Source organism: Lithobates pipiens, unplaced genomic scaffold, assembly GCF_037356315.1.
Source record: "Lithobates pipiens isolate NorthernLeopardFrog02 unplaced genomic scaffold, aLitPip1_a1.2 Scaffold_19, whole genome shotgun sequence".
In the NCBI taxonomy this organism is placed as follows: Eukaryota; Metazoa; Chordata; class Amphibia; order Anura; family Ranidae; genus Lithobates; species Lithobates pipiens.
Window position 1 is genome coordinate 242,739,430 of NW_027507764.1, and position 18,260 is coordinate 242,757,689.

Below are 18,260 nucleotides of genomic sequence, written 5' to 3' on the forward strand. Positions count from 1 at the left end.
AATGAGGAGACTTGCCACTATGCTGGATAATCCAGAACCGAACACCTCAAACCTGTATGTATACAAGCGTGATAGGCATCTCGGTGGTAAAGTAATGCCAGGAAACCCAACCAGGTGACACCCCACCCAGCCCTACCATGAATAACCTGGAACTCCAGGTAAACACCACAACCTACCCGAATAAGCCGGAACTGAGAAACTAAAGACGAAACAACATTGGAGTCCTGATAAATGTGCCGTAAGCTTGACAGTACATAGAAACTGACTAAAGAACAATGGAAATGAGATATGCCAAATAACCTTGCAAACCATAGTTGGAACAACAGGAAAAACCAGTACTGAAATGAGCAATATATAACTGATGCAACTGATGTGATATATATAGAACCAGACAGAAAAAGTAACACTGAAAGAAATTGAGTGAGGCCCTGATGACTTATGAGCCTGGAAGAGACCCAACAACACCCGTAGCAATAATTTTTTTTTTCCAAACCCCTTCGAAACAAGCCCATACCAGTCCATGAAGAAAGCACCACCCCCCCTTTACTAACAGAAACCGCCACTAACCCTGCCCAATACCCTTGTGTGCGCCCTGCCTGGGATCTAAAACCGGACCGTGGTTACTCAGTGACATGATGAACCCAAATGTGAAAGTACAGGCACTTACTACGCTTATTGACAAAAATAAGACAACTCGTATTGGCTGATCACACCCATACACTTTGAAGAAATGTAAATAGCAGTAAAAACTACATACTCTACACTTCCTAGTAAAATGCATATTACTCATATTACTACTATACTCACAGGGGCGTTTCTGAATGAATAGCAAAGTCTTTGTGTAATATGTGAATCAGTATCCCTTCTCCTAAAGTGTGTGTAGCGGAGATATGTATGTCTTCATCCAAGGCCGCATTTGCAACGTACTTTCAGGAGTAGAAATGGAAGAATCCTTTGTTCGTTCAATACTTTGACAATAATTGTTTTATTGTTCAGAAAGATAAGCAAAGGGAAGACTGACATCTGGTAACATATGGCATGGTGTTGGCTTCTAACATTAGGGATATTCAATTGTCTGACATTTCTTATAGACACGTGCAATTTGTTTCGTTACAAGTCTCCAAATTCACAGTAGTAACGAATTTGAACGAATCCAAAATAAATTATAAGGAAAACAACCAGTTCATTCATATTCACTTGTTTCATTTGGATGAGATGATGCGATAGTTTGGGCCCTTTGTTAATGTTTGAAGAAACCAAAATAGGATTTTTATAACCGCTTACCTGTAAAATCCTTTTCTTTGAGTACATCTTGGGACACAGCGCCATAGTAATTACTACATGGGTTATAGGCTACCTTCAGGTGATGGACACTGGCACACCCAAGACAGGAAGTCCCCCTCCCTATATAACCCCTCCCATTAAAGGGAGTATCTCAGTTTTGTAGCAAAGCAATATACATTTATCCCAAAAGGAGGGGAGGGACCTCTTTGTCTCGTGATGTACTCCAAGAAAAGGATTTTACAGGTAAGCTGTTATAAAAATACTATTGCCTTGCTACAAAACTGAGATACTCCCTGTAATGAGAGGTATATTCCACCTGGTGATCCCTTTAAGTGTTACTAAACCCAGGATCCTGTATTCACTATATCTGGTCTCCCACAGTACACAGAACATGAAAATGCAATTACTTTAGTAAATATAAACTGCTAAATACCTTTTCTCATCAGCAGTATATCGCAGTCTTGTGACTTCTATCAGTGTTGGGTTAAAGCTTGTAGGAGGAGTTTTCATTCTGCTTTGACTGTCCTATAAGGCCCCTGACCCTATGTCTGGACAGTGCTAATTTGCCCATGTGCTGATCACCTGCACTCTCCCAAAAAAAAAAAAAAAGCATGTGCAGCTTGTCCTCTAGAACCTGTTCTATCAGGAGATCGTTTGGGGACAGTGGAATAAGGAGGGGAACAGAGAAGACCGCATCAAATAGCCTTTTTACACAATGCAGAGAATTAACCCCTTAGGTTCCACAGTGAGTATAACAGGCATGCTTTACTGCATATCTTTTACTATTGTGGATTTAGGAACACTTTAACTACTTCAGCCCTGGAAGATTTGGCTGCTCAATCACCAGGCCTTTTTTTGCAATATGGCACTGCGCCACTTTAACTGACAATTGCACGGTCCTGCGACGCTGTAACCAAACACAATTGTTGTCCTTTTTTCCCACAAATAGAGCGCTCTTTTGGTGGTATTTGATCATCTCTGCGTTTTTTATTTTTTGCACTATAAACAAAAAAGAGCGACAATTAAAAAAAAAAAAACACAATGGGGGGGATTTACTAAAGCTCAGAATCCGGTACAGCTGTGCATGGTAGCCAATCAGCTTCTAACTTCAGCTTGTTCAATTAGGCTTGGGCAATAAAACCTGGAAGCTGATTGGTTTTTGTGCAGAGCTGCTACAGATTTTGCACTCTCCAGTTTTTGTAAATAACCTCCTATATTTTGTACTTTTTGCTATAATAAATATCCCCATTTAAAAAAAAAAAAAAGCTACCGTATATACTCGAGTATAAGCCGAGATTTTCAGCCTCTTTTTTGAGGCTGAAAGTGCCCCCCTCGGCTTATACTCGAGTCATCGCTGTCTGCCCGCTCGATCAGCGTGTCGAGCAGACAGACAGCGGCCATTCTATTCTAATTCAAAAGCCGCGCCTCCGGCTCCGCCTTCGCCTGTGATAGGCGGAACACTGAATTTCCCAGCAGCCTGTGTTCCGCCTATCACGGACATCCGCTCATCCTCGTACTACGGACGAGGATGAAAGGATGGCCGTGATAGGCGGAACACAGACTGCTGGGAAATTGTGTTCCGCCTATCACAGACAGGGAGGCGCGGCATTTGAACAGGAAAATGGGCGCCGACGAAGAGCGGTGATCCTGGGACGGGACCGGACGGAGGCTCGGCTCGGCTCGGCTCGGGACGGGACGGGACCGGACGGAGTCTCGGGACGGGACGGGACCGGACCGGACGGAGGCTCGGCTCGGGACGGGACGGGACCGGACGGAGGCTCGGGACCGGACGGAGGCTGGGGACACAGGTAGGCTGGACACACAAGGCCTCACACACACACACACACACACACACACACACACACACACACACACACACACACACACACACACACACACACACATGGATGGACACACACACAGGGATGGATGGATGGATGGACGGACACACACACAGGGATGGATGGATGGATGGACACACACACACACACAGGGATGAATGGATGGACACACACACACACAGGGATGGATGGATGGATGGACACACACACAGGGATGGACAGGCATATCTCACCCTCGGCTTATACACGAGTCAATAGGTTTCCCAGTTTTTTGGGGGTAAATTGGGGGCCTCGGCTTATACTCGGGTCGGCCTATACTCGAGTATATACGGTATTTTTTTCCTCAGTTTAGGCGGATATGTATACTATATATATTTTCGGGAATAAAAATCACAAGTGTATATTGATTGGTTTGGGCAAAAGTTATAGCATCTACAAAATAGGGGAAAGATTTATGGAATTTTTATTATTATTATTATTTTTTTTACTAGTAATGGCAGTGATCAGCAATTTTTATCAGGACTGCGATAATTATGGCGTACAGATCGGACACTTTTGACACATTTTTGGGACCATTGACAATTATACAGTGATCAGTGCTATAAAAATGCACTGATTACTGTGTAAATGTCACTGGCAGGGAAGGGATTAACACTAGGGGTTGGTCAAGGGGTTAACGGTGTTCCCTTGTGTGTGTTCTAATTGTAGGGGGATGGGACTGACTAGAGGAGATGACAGATCGTTGTTCCTAGCTAGTAGGATAGCACGATCTGTCTCTCCTCTCCTCACAGCACAGGGATTTGTGTGTTTATACACACACATCCCTGTTCTGGCTCTCGTGACCATGATCAAAGCCCCACAGTGCTGTGGTGCACACGCACGCCTGCTTTCCCTGCTTAAAGGAGCTTAAAGGAGCCAACGTACAGCTACAATGGTTCATGGGAACATGCCAATTTGCCGCAGTATAATGACGGCGGCTGGTTGGCAAGTGGTTCAGTAAAGCACTTTGAGTCCCACGGTGACAATGCTCACGTATTGTACTGTATTATGGGTTGCGGGAAACAAATTCGCTCTATGTATGGCCAGCCTTAGGAACATAGAGCACCTCCCATTTTCTTTTCTCCATAATACAATGGGGAAGTGTTTTGAATCCCACAGAAACAAAGCTTACTGATAACTCCTACTCTGGATGCCTTCAGGTGATCCCTGAAAACTCATCTCTTCAGGGAAGCACTTCATGTCCCATGGTGACAATGCTCACTTACTGTACTGTATTTATGAAGGATCTATAGAGATAGTTAGGCTGGCCATACACGGTTTGAATTTCTGCTGGTTTAGCTGGCTGAGATTTGAACCATTATTGGGCATGCTGAATGTACCAAATTGATTCTTGGGTATAACCAGCCTTTTCACGAAGCTCGATCTGAGAAGGGGCATACAATCTCGCGAGGATCAAGAAGGGCGACAAATGGAAAACTATGTTTAATACCAGGACAGGACGTTAAGAATACCTCGACAGTCGATGTCCTCTGTGATATGTTGCAGAAATGTGTGGTAGTTTATCTCGACGATATCCTCATATATTTTAAATCCCTAGAGAGCCACCAGACAGAAGTTCCATCGTGAACAGATTCAATTTCTGGTTATATCATTACTACTGCCAGTTTTTTAATGGACCCAGAGAAACTATCAGTTCTACAGTGGTCTCGACCTGTAGGTTTACATCCGCTACGTTTTCTTAGCTTTGCCAATTATTATCGGGAATGTATTCTGAACTTCTCTTCTCTGGTCAAACCCCTTACTGATATGACCAGAAAGGTCACAGAATTGGTCTCCGGATTTAATTAAAGCCTTTGAGTCTCTCAAGGTTGCCTTTGTTTCAGATCCTGCGCTGGCACAACCTGATCCAACGTTACTTTTTATCCTTGAGGCTGATGCATCTGAGACTGGAATAGGCACTCTTCTGTCTTAACATCCTACGTCGGAGAGCGCTATGCATCCTTTTGTCTACTTTTCTAAGAAATTGCCTCCTGCAGAGTGCAATTACAAGATTGGGAACAGAGAATTATTAGCTATCATTTTAGAACTGAAAGAATGGAGGCATCTCCTCGAAGGTATCACTGTGCCAGTCCTCATTTTAACCGATCATAAGAATCTCACATTCTTGTGTGAGGCAAAACGCTTATCTCCCAGAAGGGCACGATGGGTTCTTTTTCTATCAAGCTTCAATTACATAATCTCATTCTAACCCGGTACAAAGAATGCAAGGGCTGACACACTGGACATGGAGTCAATTCCTGCTCCTGTGATACCTCCCAACTCTATTCTGGCCACTATTCGTACTATTCTCATTTCGCCTTTGGGTGACAGAATTCTTGCTGCTCAGATCCATTCTCCTCCTGAGAAACCTGGTGACTACTGCTTTGTCTCCAGACTTACCTTTCTCCCAAGGCAGCTGGTCACCCAGGGAAGAATCAACTAATTTAGGCTATTTCTCAACAATTCTGGTGGCCTAGTCTCTGCACTGATGTGATCGCCTTCGTAGCCGCTTGTTCCGTGTGCTCAGTGTAAGAAACCATGAAACCTTCCAGTGGGCCTCCAACAATCCATACCCAATGGAGAGAGGCATTGGATCCACCTGTCTATGGATTTTATTGTGGAGTTACCCAACTCCCAGGGCAACACAGTTATTCTCCTAGTGGTTGACCGTTTCTCAAAAAGATCTCATTGTATTCCACTGGAGAAGTTGCACACATCCAAAGAACTGGCATCCATTTTTGCCTTGGAGATCTTTCGGTTACATGGCTTACCCAAGGTTATCATCTCGGACAGGGGTAGCTAGTTTGTCTCCAGGTTTTGGCTAGCCTTTTGTGCACAGTTAGGAATGCAGCTTTCCTTCTCCTCTGCATATCACCCGCAGTCCAATGGAGCCACAGAATGAGCCAACCAAGCCTTGAAGCAGTTTCTACAGTGCTTAATTTCTGACCACCTTAACAACTGGTCAGACGGCTTACAAAAGTGTTGTCAATACCGCTTCCCGATTGTCTCAGTTTATGGCGAATTATGGTTTCCAACCATCCATGTTGCCTGACTCTTTTGTTCCTCAAAGAATTCCTGTGTTAGAGCAGCATCTCCATGATCTTCGTTCTACCTGGGTTGAGGTCCAAGAGTCCTTGCAACGTGCCAGTGAGGCATGCAGACTCACTGCTGACCGCAGGCGCAGTAAGACTGTTCCCTCACTGAAATTGATACCATGTTTTATTGGGCCTTTCCGTATTCTCTGTAGGCTCAACCCAGTGGCTTACGCATTAGACCTTACTTCTAACATACATATTTTGAATGTATTCCATGTCTCCTTATTAAAACCTTTGGTGTGCAACCGTTTCACCACCCCAGTACCACATCCTCGCCCTGCTCAGTTTGAGAGTCATGAAGAGTATGAGATACAATCAATCGTTGACTCCTGTAGGTTCCGTGGGCGCATACAGTACTTGGTTCATTGGAAAGGGTATGGTCCGGAGGAATGCCCTTGGGTCTCATCCTCAGACGTACATGCTCCTGTCTTGTTCCGTGCTTTCCAGATGTTTTCCCCTCAAACCTAGTGGCCCTCCGAGGGGGAGAGGTCGTTGAGGAGGGGGTACTGTCAGGGCTGGATCTCTGGAGACTGGAGACTCTCTGCTGTGTACCTGTTGAAGACTTGCCTGGTTGACATCCCCTGGTTCCTGATCCTGTCTGCTGCCTCTGACTATGCCGATCTCTGGCTTCCTAATTTACTGGCTTGTTCTGACTACTGGCTTTGGCTACCGTACCCTGGCTATGTTTTGAATATGTTTACTATTTGTACTATGTTTTACCACTATATTAAAAGGTGTGATTTTAACAGTATTTTCTGTCTCCATCTGATTCATGGTTCCTGACACTATTGTGGCAATGTCCATCTGCCTGGTTTAACCTTTTCATGACTAAGCCTATTTCTGACATTTGGTGTTTACAAGTTAAAATCCCTATTTTTTGCTAGAAAATTACTTAGAATCCCCAAAAACATTTTATATATATATATATATATATATATATATATATATATATATATATATATATTTTTAGCAGAGAATCTAGAGAATTACATGGCGATTGTTGCAATATTTTATGTTACACGGTATTTGTGCAGCGGTGTTTTAAATGCAATTTTTTGGTGAAAGCAACAATTTCATGAATTTTAGAAAAACAAAACAGTATAGTTATCCCAATTTTGTTTGTATAATGTGAAAGATGATGTTATGCCAAGTAAATAGATACCAAACATGTCACGCTTTATAATTGCATGCACTCTTGGAATGGCGACAAACTTTGGTACTTAAAAATCTCCCAAGGCGACGCTTTAAATTTTTTTCACGGTTAGCAGGTTAGAGCTACAGAGGAGTTATAGTGCTATAATTATTGCTCTCGCTCTGACATTGGCGGCAATACCTCACATGTGTGATCTGAACACCGTTTACATATGCAGGTGCGACTTCCGTATGCGATTTCTTTGCTGTGCGAGCTCGCGGTGACAGGGACAGTTTGAAAAAAATAATGTCTTATTTATTTTTATATGATTAAATTGTGTTTAAAAAAAAAAATGTATCGCTTGTATTGCTGTCACAGGGAATGTAAACATCCCTTGTGACAGTAATAGGTGGTGACAGGTACTGTTTATGGAGGGATCGGGCGTCGCTTCCGTGTTTACATCAAGGAGACTGGAACAAAGCCGTTTCCGTGGATGGGGCTAGATCCCCTAAACCTCAGGTTTCTTCATAGTAACAACAGTGGATTATGACCACATGCATTTCAAAATAATAATAATAATAACCCCAAGTGACTATAATCTCATAATAAATATAAATAGGAATAAGCATATTGAATCCATAAAAAAACATATAGAACATTTAAACACATTCCAAGGACCTGTCAACTGTTGTTACTATGGATACAGTTTGTAAGGGTGCTCTGAACTTCAGGACCAAGCAAAAACAGATGTCTTTATGAACCAGGAAGTCTATAATAGGGTATCTTCCCCACTTAGGGCTGCACATATGGAGAGAAGCAATCTCTGAATAGGAAACAGAAAAACAAGGAAAAGGCGCCTCTAATTGTAGAATTAAAAGCTGTTTAATTTCCCCAAAAAGGGTTAAAAACACTTACAAGATATGCAGACTGGCAGAGCATATCATTAATATCCATGTAGGTGGTCCGGCATGAACGCAGTGGTCACTGGCATATACAAGTTCCTTAGGCTGTGTGTATCCAGTAGCGGGGGGGGGGGTCCAGGGGATGCCAACGGGAAAACCAGCAGGGAGCTCCAAGAATACTGACAGGACAGCCCACAATCACAGACTCAAAACACAAGGATCCCGGAAGTGATGTCAGCGTCAGGAGACAATAACCAGAAACCAGCATGGACCACAAACAGGAAGCAAAACAGGAAGCAGTCATCAAAGAGGGATGTGTTTCGGAACCTCTCATTAGTTCCTTTATCAACCTGATGACTGTATGTGTATGGGACTAATTTATACTACCTGGGCGGACCTTAGGGGCGGGGAATATGTAAATGGTGCGTTATCACAATATAAAGGTATAGGACAAGAGGAGAAACAGTAACAAAATCCCTATCCAAACAAAACAATATATGATTTCATACAGAACAACAACCAATGAGCGACATTTAAAAATAAAAATAAACATAAAATGAAAATGAGAATCAATATTTTTACACAGTCTTCAATAATTCTTAAGACTAGGCATATATATATAAGACTGAAGGGGAGGGGGTAGGGGGAAAAGGGAGGGGCAAAAGAAGAAAGGCAATAAAGGGGCAAAGAGAAAATATTTTGAAAAATATCTAGGGAAGATATATTTTAAAAAATATATATGTCATGGTTTTGCAATAGTTTGCTTACCTGTTTCCATGTGTTCATCTCTAGAGACCAGCCGACCCTCACCTGACTGCTTTTGTAATCCATTCTCTGGCATGACTCCACCCTAGCTCCTATCAGAGAGCTCTATATTAACCTGTGCACTGCAGGCCAACCCTGCTGATCAACCTTTGTGTGTTAGCTTCCTGTTACCTGCCTTGTGCTCTTCTGTTGTTCCGTTACTGACTTTGGCGTGTCCTTGATTATCCCTGTTTGTCTGTGATCCTGACCTATTGGCGTGCCCCTGACTATTCCTGTCTGCTTGTGGCCCCGACCTTGGCTTTATCCCTCACTATCCCTATCCTCCTGTTGCCTACTGTGGGTGCGAGCTGGGGGACCCTGGGGGCCGCCACCTGGAGCCAGTTGCAGCCCAGTCCATCCTCACCTCTAGAGGCTCTGGTGAACATCTGCTAGCTCCTAGACTCCGTGCCCCAGGGAATCTTACGCTCTAACCCCAGTGGGATCCCCCGTCCGCAGCAGTCAGCCGTAGGGTCCACAACCTTGCGGTGCACTCCTGATCCCTACGGTGTGAATCTGTCACCTCAAGGTGACCTGACAGTTTGATCAGCCATGGACCCGGCTGACGTGCCGCTTCCTGCAGTCGATCCGTTGCAGGGCTTAGTTCGCAGACTTGAGACCCAAGAATCGCATCAGACCCAGATGATGCGATTCCTTCAGGATTTGGCATCCCGTTTTGAACAGGTTCAGGCCTCATTAGGACCCCCAGTTCAACAACCTCAACCGCTATCTGCTGCTGCACCTATCGCATCAGTCGCAGCCACACATTCACTACAACTACCAGCTCCGGTCCGTTTCTCTGGGGACTCCAAGGCTTGCAGGGGGTTCCTTAGCCAGTGCAATTCATTTTGAACTTCAGCCCCAAAACTTCCTGTCCGATCGGGCAAAAGTTGCATATATCATATCCCTCCTGTCCGGCGAGGCGTTAGCTTGGGCTGCCGCTCTGTGGGAACTGAATGGTCCAGTGGTTTCTAGCCTGTCTGATTTCTTGAAACTTTTTCGGAATATCTTCGAGGAACCGAGTCGTGTCTTCTCAGTGGCTAGCGCTCTTTTACGTCTCCGTCAAGAGTCCGCGTCTGTGGGACAGTATGCTCTTCAGTTCCATATCATCACAGCTGAATTGAGCTGGAATAATGAGGCCCTAGTTGCAACCTTTTTACATGGCCTCTCTGATAGAGTGAAGGATGAATTAGCAGGAAGATCCCTTCCTGCTGATCTGGACAGTGTCATCATCTTGTGTAACCAGATCGATATTCGCTTTCAGGAGAGGGCCCTGAAAAAAAGACGCCAGCACTCCCCGTTCTTTAGGCAGCCTGAGCTCCCAGTCCCTTCTCTTCGATCCGAGGAGCACCCCCTGCCTACTGAGGAACCTATGCAGTTGGGCTGGACTAAATTATCTCCTGAAGAACGCGCTAGGCGCAGAACTCTGGGCCTATGCCTCTATTGTGGGGCCAAAGGTCATTTCCGTGACACTTGTTCTCTTCGTCCGGAAAAACGCTTAGGGCTAATACATCTGGAAGGTGGAGTATTAGACCCTGAAATATCACCTTTACCTTCTCGTCTTCTCCTTTCTGTGTTGCTTCATGTCGGTGCTTCCTCTCGTTTGGTCTCAGCACATCTGGATTCCGGAGCCGCTGCCAATTTCATGGATTGGGAAACTGCATCCTCCATGAGACTTACCCTTTTGCCCCTTACAACGCCATTGGTGGTCTTGGCAATTGATGGCACTGTTCTCCCAGGGGGCCCTATCCGCTTCCAGACTCTTCCTGTTAAGATGTCAGTAGGGACACTCCACCAGGAGTGGATATCCTTCCTTGTCTTACCTAAGGCTTCATCTCCTATCATATTAGGTCTTCCTTGGTCACGGCTCCATTCTCCACACGTCGACTAGTCTGCTGGACAGATCCTGGCTTGGGGTTCCTCCTGTTCCTCTTTCTGCCTACTCAAGGGTACCCCAAAAGAGAAACTTCCTGTTACCACCATCCCAGTATCTTCTGCTATTCCCGCTGTATATAGCGATCTCTGGGATGCGTCCTGCAATAGTTGGACTGATGCACTCTCTAGGTCATGTGGTACTCTGGATGAGGGGCCCACCTATGAACCTGAGTCAATCATTCACTCCAGTTTGCATAACCATTTACCTTTGCCTGTTCCTAATCTCCCTTGGACGCACAGCCAGGCTAACTTGTCTGCAAGTTCCACAGTTGCTATGCCCTGTGATGCGATTGAGATGGTCGCTACACCTGACATGTCACCTTCTAACCAACCTGACCTCAAGGATCCTCTGACCTCTGCCCAGTCTGGTGGTCCTGTTCTGGATGCCCAGCTCATCTTTAAGGGTCTGGGAGACCCTGCTCAGGCTCCTGATCTTCTCTTACCCATTCCTAAAAAGCCTTTAGTCTTCAAGTCCTCTCGTCCTCTCCCTACCTCACTTCCAGTCTCTGAGGATAATCTAAAATACGAGGTTAGTCAAGTTTTGGATTCTCGGCTCCATAAAGGCATTCTTCAGTACCTTGTACATTGGAAAGGGTTTGGCCCTGAGGAGAGGTTTTGGATCACTGCATCTGAGGTCTTTGCTCCTAGTCTGTTGAGGAGGTTCCATCTGGAGTTTCCCTTTAAGCCTGGACCCAGGCGGGGGAGGGGGAGGCCTCGTAAGAGGGAGGGTACTGTCATGGTTTTGCAATAGTTTACTTACCTGTTTCCATGTGTTCATCTCTAGAGACCAGCCGACCCTCACCTGACTGCTTTTGTAATCCATCCTCTGGCATGACTCCACCCTAGCTCCTATCAGAGAGCTCTATATTAACCTGTGCACTGCAGGCCAACCCTGCTGATCAACCTTTGTGTGTTAGCTTCCTGTTACCTGCCTTGTGCTCTTCTGTTGTTCCGTTACCGACTTTGGCGTGTCCTTGATTATCCCTATTTGCCTGTGATCCTGACCTATTGGCGTGTCCCTGACTATTCCTGTCTGCTTGTGGCCCCGACCTTGGCTTTATCCCTCACTATCCCTATCCTCCTGTTTCCTTCTGTGGGTGCGAGCTGGGGGACCCTGGGGGCCGCAACCTGGAGCCAGTTGCAGCCCAGTCCATCCTCACCTCTAGAGGCTCTGGTGAACACCTGCTGGCTCTCTGGAAACTTACGCTCTAACCCCAGTGGGATCCCCCGTCCGCAGAAGTCAGCCGTAGAGTTCACAACCTTGCGGTGCACTCCTGATCCCTACGGTGTGCATCTGTCACCTCGCCTCAAGGTGACCTGACAATATATCTAAGGCAAAAAATATTTATAAATATATTGGCTAAATATATTTTAAAAATATATATATATATATATACCAAAATGGTTAAAATTCTTTAAAAATATTTACCATATTTAAAATAATATACTAATAAGAAAATCCTACACAAATATATTAGGAAAGGAGGAATCTAGAGAATGGCACTAGTTTCAAAGTCCTAGTTCAACCCTCCAGGGGCAAGAACATTTAAAGTAAAAATCCAAAACATTAATCTATGACAGAGTTTTCTGAAATGTTCGGCTGAGGGGAGGTTCTTTGCCATTCTCTCAATGACCCAGACCCTTAAACCATCTGTAGATTTTTGATGGTACTTGAGGAAATGCCTAGGAACACTGTGATTATCTAATCCACCGGAGATGAAACGGCGATGCTCACCAAAACGCTTGCGAAGTGGCCTAATGGTTCTCCCTACATAAAACAAGCCGCAGGGACATGTTAGACAGTATACCACATGGTCAGTGGAGCATGTGTGAAAACCCTTGATAGGGTATGTTTTCCTTTTACAACAAAATCCTTCTGGCCATGTCTCACAAACTGACAGGTTTTGCATAATGGTTTGCGGCATTGGTACTTACCCGAGATAGCTAGAAAAGTGGGAATAGAGCTACCAGGGGGAGGAGGTTTCTCTTTAAGTTTACTTGGTGCCACCTTGCTCTTAATATTAGGTGCTTTTCTGTACGCAAACTTTGGCCTATTAGGAACAACAGGAAGGAGATACTCATCCTGAAGCAGCAAGGGCCAATGTCTCTGTACAATACTCTCCATCTGTTTGTCACGAGAATGAAATTGAGTGATAAAGCATAAATCATTAAGATTTTTACTACCATAGATAGAGGTATATAAGGGGGAGTTGTATTTTTGTATTGAGAACATGCTGTTTCCACAAGATTTACTGGGAACCCTTTATCAAGGAATTTTGCTTTTAAAGTCTTACTCTGATTATCGTAATCATCAATTCTAGTACAATTCTTTTTCAGTCTGCAAAATTGTCTCTTAGGTATATTGTTGAGCCATTGGGGATGATGACAACTTTTATAGTGGAGAAATTAGTTCCCTACAGTAGGTTTGGTAAAATTCTTGGCATGAATATTTTTGCCAACAGAAAATATTTCTAAATCAAGGAAAGCTAACTTATCTTTATCTAGAACAGAGGTAAACTGTAAGCCCATATTATTATTGTTACAATGTGTAACAAAATCTAAGACTGAAGATGCACTGCCATCCCAAATAATAATCACATCATCTGTAACGACCATAGAACACAATGTGGGAGAGAAACGGATTGTTTGCCATATGTGCAAGGATTCCCAATGCCCCATAGTAAAATTGGCATATGAAGGTGCAAAATTTGCCCCCACAGCAGTCCCATTCACTTGAAGAAAAAAATTGTTATCGAATTTAAAATAATTGTGAGTGAGACAAAAAGAGGTAGCCTCAACAATAAAGGAGGGTCCTGACAGCATAGGGTCCTGACACAAAAAGGATTGTATGGCGCTCAATCCCACATCGTGCAGTATGGAAGTATACAAAGATTGGACATCTAGGGAGACTCAGAAATAACTGGGCTCCCAAGAGTAGGGAGAAAGCAATTCCAGCAAATGGGTGCCATCTCTAATGTAGGACTGGAGGGATTGGGCAAGTGGCTGAAGAAACTGGTTGACATATTGTGACAAGCCACTGGTAATACAACCCATGGCTGCCACAATAGGACGTCCAGGGGGATTAGTCAAATTCTTATGTACCTTAGGTAAATTATATAGGTACGGGGTAAAATGTACATCCTTAATCAAGAAAGAGGATTCCTGTGGAGTAATCATTTTTTCACTGAGTGCATTTTTAACAAGGGCAGTAGCCTCCAATGTAAACCTGGGCAATGGATCAGTTTTTAATCTAACATACGTATTAGTATCTGAAAGGAGTCTGTTGGCTTCATTAACATAGTCAGCTCTATTTTGTACAAATATGCCTCCTCCTTTGTCTGCACTTTTAATGACCAGATCATAATTATTAGTTAGAGCATCTAGAGCTTTCTTTTCAGGGTACGTGAGATTGGAATGGGTCTTATTTTATTTTTTATTCTTTAGATGTCCAATCACACTATTATTTATTCTAGGGAATTCCCTTTTTCTTCACATCTCATATAGGGTAACCCAGTTTCTCCATCCACGGTTTCCAAATTTTCTCAAAGTCCTTGGAGCAGGAAGTAGAAGCAGCTAGGCACCAGAGCGTGGACAGGAGCAAAACCAGGAGAAGAGTAGTTGTCAGAAACAACCGAGTAGCAGGGTACCAAATCAGCAGGAAAAAGTCCAGAGGGCAGGCCAAGGTCGGGTAACAGTCAGGCAATGCGGTACCAAGTCAGCAGGCAGATCAAGTCCAATAAACAGGCCGAAGTCAGGATACCAAGTAACAGAGTAAAGCAGCAAGCAGAGGTGAAGTCCAAAGATGAGCCAGGTCATACACGAACAAACAGGAGCAATGGATCAGGACTTGGTGGGTCAGGAAGGAGCTGAAGATTATCCAGCACTTGTTTGCAGTGACAGAGCAGTTTCAATAGGCCACTGGCCGCCAAGTGCTAATTGGTGTGTGCACGTGCGCATGCGCTTGCACATGCACACTTGTTTGCGCACCACCCGTGCACGACAAACTGGCATTGCGGGCATTATGTTGGTCTTTTGCATATGAATATTAGCACGGGTGCAATGTGTGTGAGCATGAGCAGGTATCTGCACTGGCCTTTTGGTGGTGGAGGTCCAATTTACCTTACACATTTGTTGCCAGCGGTTTAGACATTAATGGCTGTGTGTTGAGTTATTTTGAGGGCACAGCAAAGAGGGACTTTTATTTTTTTTAACTAAACTTTATTTTTCATCACGAGGACAAAAAATCCTTTCTATGATGATTTGTTTGGTGACAGGTTCTCTTTAATGAGACATTTAGGGCTCTAAAAGTTCCCTGATGTCTCACCTAGCCAGATTGAGCTCCATTAGCTTCTTCCCTGGCCATTGGAAGGTGAGCTCGGTGAATGGGTGTTGACTGTTCCCCCTCTCCTCTACCCAGCAAAACTCACCATCCTGGTCCTGGGGCTTCAGCTGGGAGCTTTAAACCTGGGAAACATGGCGGGATGGCACAGACCAGCACTTACTGGAGTTTGTGGAAGCAATCTGGTGGCATATGGCTGTGGCAGTAACAGATGCACTGGTATAGTTGTTTTTGTAGTCAAACTTCCATAAGGTGCCTCCTGACAAAGCCATTTGTCTAATCTAAAGGTAAACTTGTCTGCATCAAAATCTCTGATGCCAGAGAAATTCTTCCCCTCCACTGAGTGCATTGTGTGGGTTGATTTCTTTCCTCTCGGCTTCTCCCTGTAAACGTTTTTGAACTGATGTAACTGACTACTTCCATTCTTTATGTCCATGGGGTGCTAGATTATTGCCATTTTTCTCATTGGAGTCTGTGGCTATAGGCTTCCAAACACATGAATTCTGTCATCCAATCTTTCTATATTTGAGAATACAGCTCTGCCTAGTGGGCTAATGAAAAAAAAAATCATCCTGAGTTTCTTATTCATCCCTCAATTTAAATTTACCTTGACCTGGCCAAACTTCTGGCATTTCATTTGAAACCCTGTAGATCCTGATTGACCTTGTACACCATTTTCCTGTCTCTTGACCCTTTGCACTCCTTGTGCAACATTTTTACTAAACAGATTTCTATCCCAAGCTGTCCTCGTAAATGGATCCAATCCTGCTATGTCCATAACAACAACGATAACCCTCTTTGGACTCCTCTTCCTTAGACCCGGTTCACACTGAGGCGGCACGACTTGCAGCGCGACTGCCTCAGGCGACCGGGATCCGACTTTAGCGGCGGCTTGCAAAATGACTTCTGTATAGAAGTCAAAGCAAGTCACCCCAAAAGTCTACAGGAACCTCTTTCTAAGTCGGAGCGACTTGAGTCGCTCCGATTAGAACGGTTCCATTGCACAGAACGGAATGTGACTTGTCAGGCGGCTAAGTCGCCTGAGGGGTCGCCCCTGTGTGAACCGGCTCTTAGACTCTTGGGGACATGACAGCCTAGAGATTGGTGATCTTCTTACCTCCATGATGTTTTTTGTTCCCTCTTGAAACCTCCTTCATTTTCCTGCCATGTCCTGCTGTCTGACACTGCATTTTGCCAGCAATGCCCTTAGGGGTGTGGAGTCAGGTATGACATCTATCACTACACCATGTCCCAATGGGAAGCTGCCCCACTGTCCTTTTCTTGGAAGTGCTTACTGGAATAGCTACCTTTGAGGCTCTTTTTTCGCTGCCTTCCATCCAGATGGTAATTTTGCCACCCTTTTTTTCCCTCATGGGACTGTTACCCTCTTTCCCTCCCCATACCATGCCCTAGTTTCTGGGGCAAATAAAATACCTTGAGTTCTGCAATCCTCCTTTAAGCAGAGCCACTCTCTAAATTTAATTTAACGTTTCTCCCAAATTGTTGGTGGCAGATGCCTGTTCGGTCTCAGCCGTTGCTCTTGCTGCAAGGTGTTTCTACTGTTAACAGTTTGTTTTACGGCCCTTTGGCCTCCTTGTTTTCTCCCTGTGGGTCTGTTGTGGCTGTTTAGCTGTCAAGTTGGAAACCCCCTTGATTATTGCTTGTGAATAAGAGGAATCTTCAAGTACCTGTAAATTCCATATCTTGGGAGTAGAGTGCAGGACACAGGTCCCTACCTTCTCTTCCCTTTGCTCTCTCTGTTGCTTGCTAACAAAATTGGAGCCTCACAGAGTGGGCAGGGTTATATGGGGACAATAGGAGGCGGACCCAGCAAAGGTTTTGCCAGTGTCCAATCATCTGCAGGTTACCCATGGTCTATGGATCAATAGCCCTGTCTTGTACTGTACTCCTGGATACCGAATTCATAAGTACCTTAAAATTCCAGATTTTTTTTTTCAAAAATGTATTTGTTGTATGCAATTTCAATTATGGAGCGTTAATTTTGATGATAGATCCTCTTTTAGAAGAAAAGATCTGATTTGAAACAATGGGGAAAAAAATTACGTTTCTAAACTTGTGTTTTTCCTTACCTGGTCTAGAGATTTCTTTTTCTTCTTCTTCTTTCCCCAGCATCCTGAACTTTCAGCATCCTTGTTGATTGTTTCACCACAAAGTAATCCATCAAGTTCATCAGTTCCTATTTGTTGTCCCTGAGAAGTTTCTGCAGCTAGACGGTAAGAGAGGTTCCTTAAAATGCACACACAGTTTTCAACGGTCTGTAAATTAAAAGAGAGCATGTTAAAAGAAACTAAAACATGTTCAAAAGGACAGCGTTTTTTTTACTGATTGATATGTTATAAAACAGTTGCTGAACGAATAATGTCTTTTTTAAAGGAAATAATTTATACACGGGGAATATGTAAAGTATTTTTTACGATGTTTGGCAATAAAAGACATTTATAATTGAGGCTTATGCCCCATACACATGGTCGGAAATTTTGACGGAAAAAGTCAGATCGGATTATGTTGTCGGAAAATCCGATCGTGTGTGGGCTCTACTGGACTTTTTCTGTTGGAATTTCCGATGGAAAAAGTTTGAGAGCTGGATCTAAAATTTTCCGACAACAAAATCCGATCTGACTTTTTCCGATCGTGTGTAGAGAATTCCGATGCATGCTCAGAAAAAATTTGGAGACGAAAGCTATTGGCTACTGGCCTCTGGTCCCATTGCACATTTTGCATGTCTCCTTGTTCCGAATGACTTTGTGCGACCGTGTGTATGCAAGAAAAGTTTCGGCCAAAATCCATTGGAAAAAAACTGATGGATTTTGTGGTCGGAATGTCTGACCGTGTGTATGGGACATTACAGTTACCACATACTGTTCACATTGC

At 44.1% G+C, this 18,260-nt stretch overlaps 1 protein-coding gene across 9 annotated transcripts in view; it reads right to left on the minus strand.

Moving 5' to 3' along the window:
- CTNND2 (catenin delta 2) overlaps window positions 1-18,260 on the minus strand; it is a 918,973-nt gene that overhangs the window by 261,015 nt on the left and 639,698 nt on the right. For all 9 annotated transcript variants that reach the window (XM_077491861.1, XM_077491860.1, XM_077491866.1 and 6 more), the window contains exon 15: window positions 17,459-17,644. In XM_077491861.1, coding sequence (XP_077347987.1) covers window positions 17,459-17,644 — 186 coding nt within the window. The remainder of the gene's footprint in view (window positions 1-17,458; window positions 17,645-18,260) is intronic.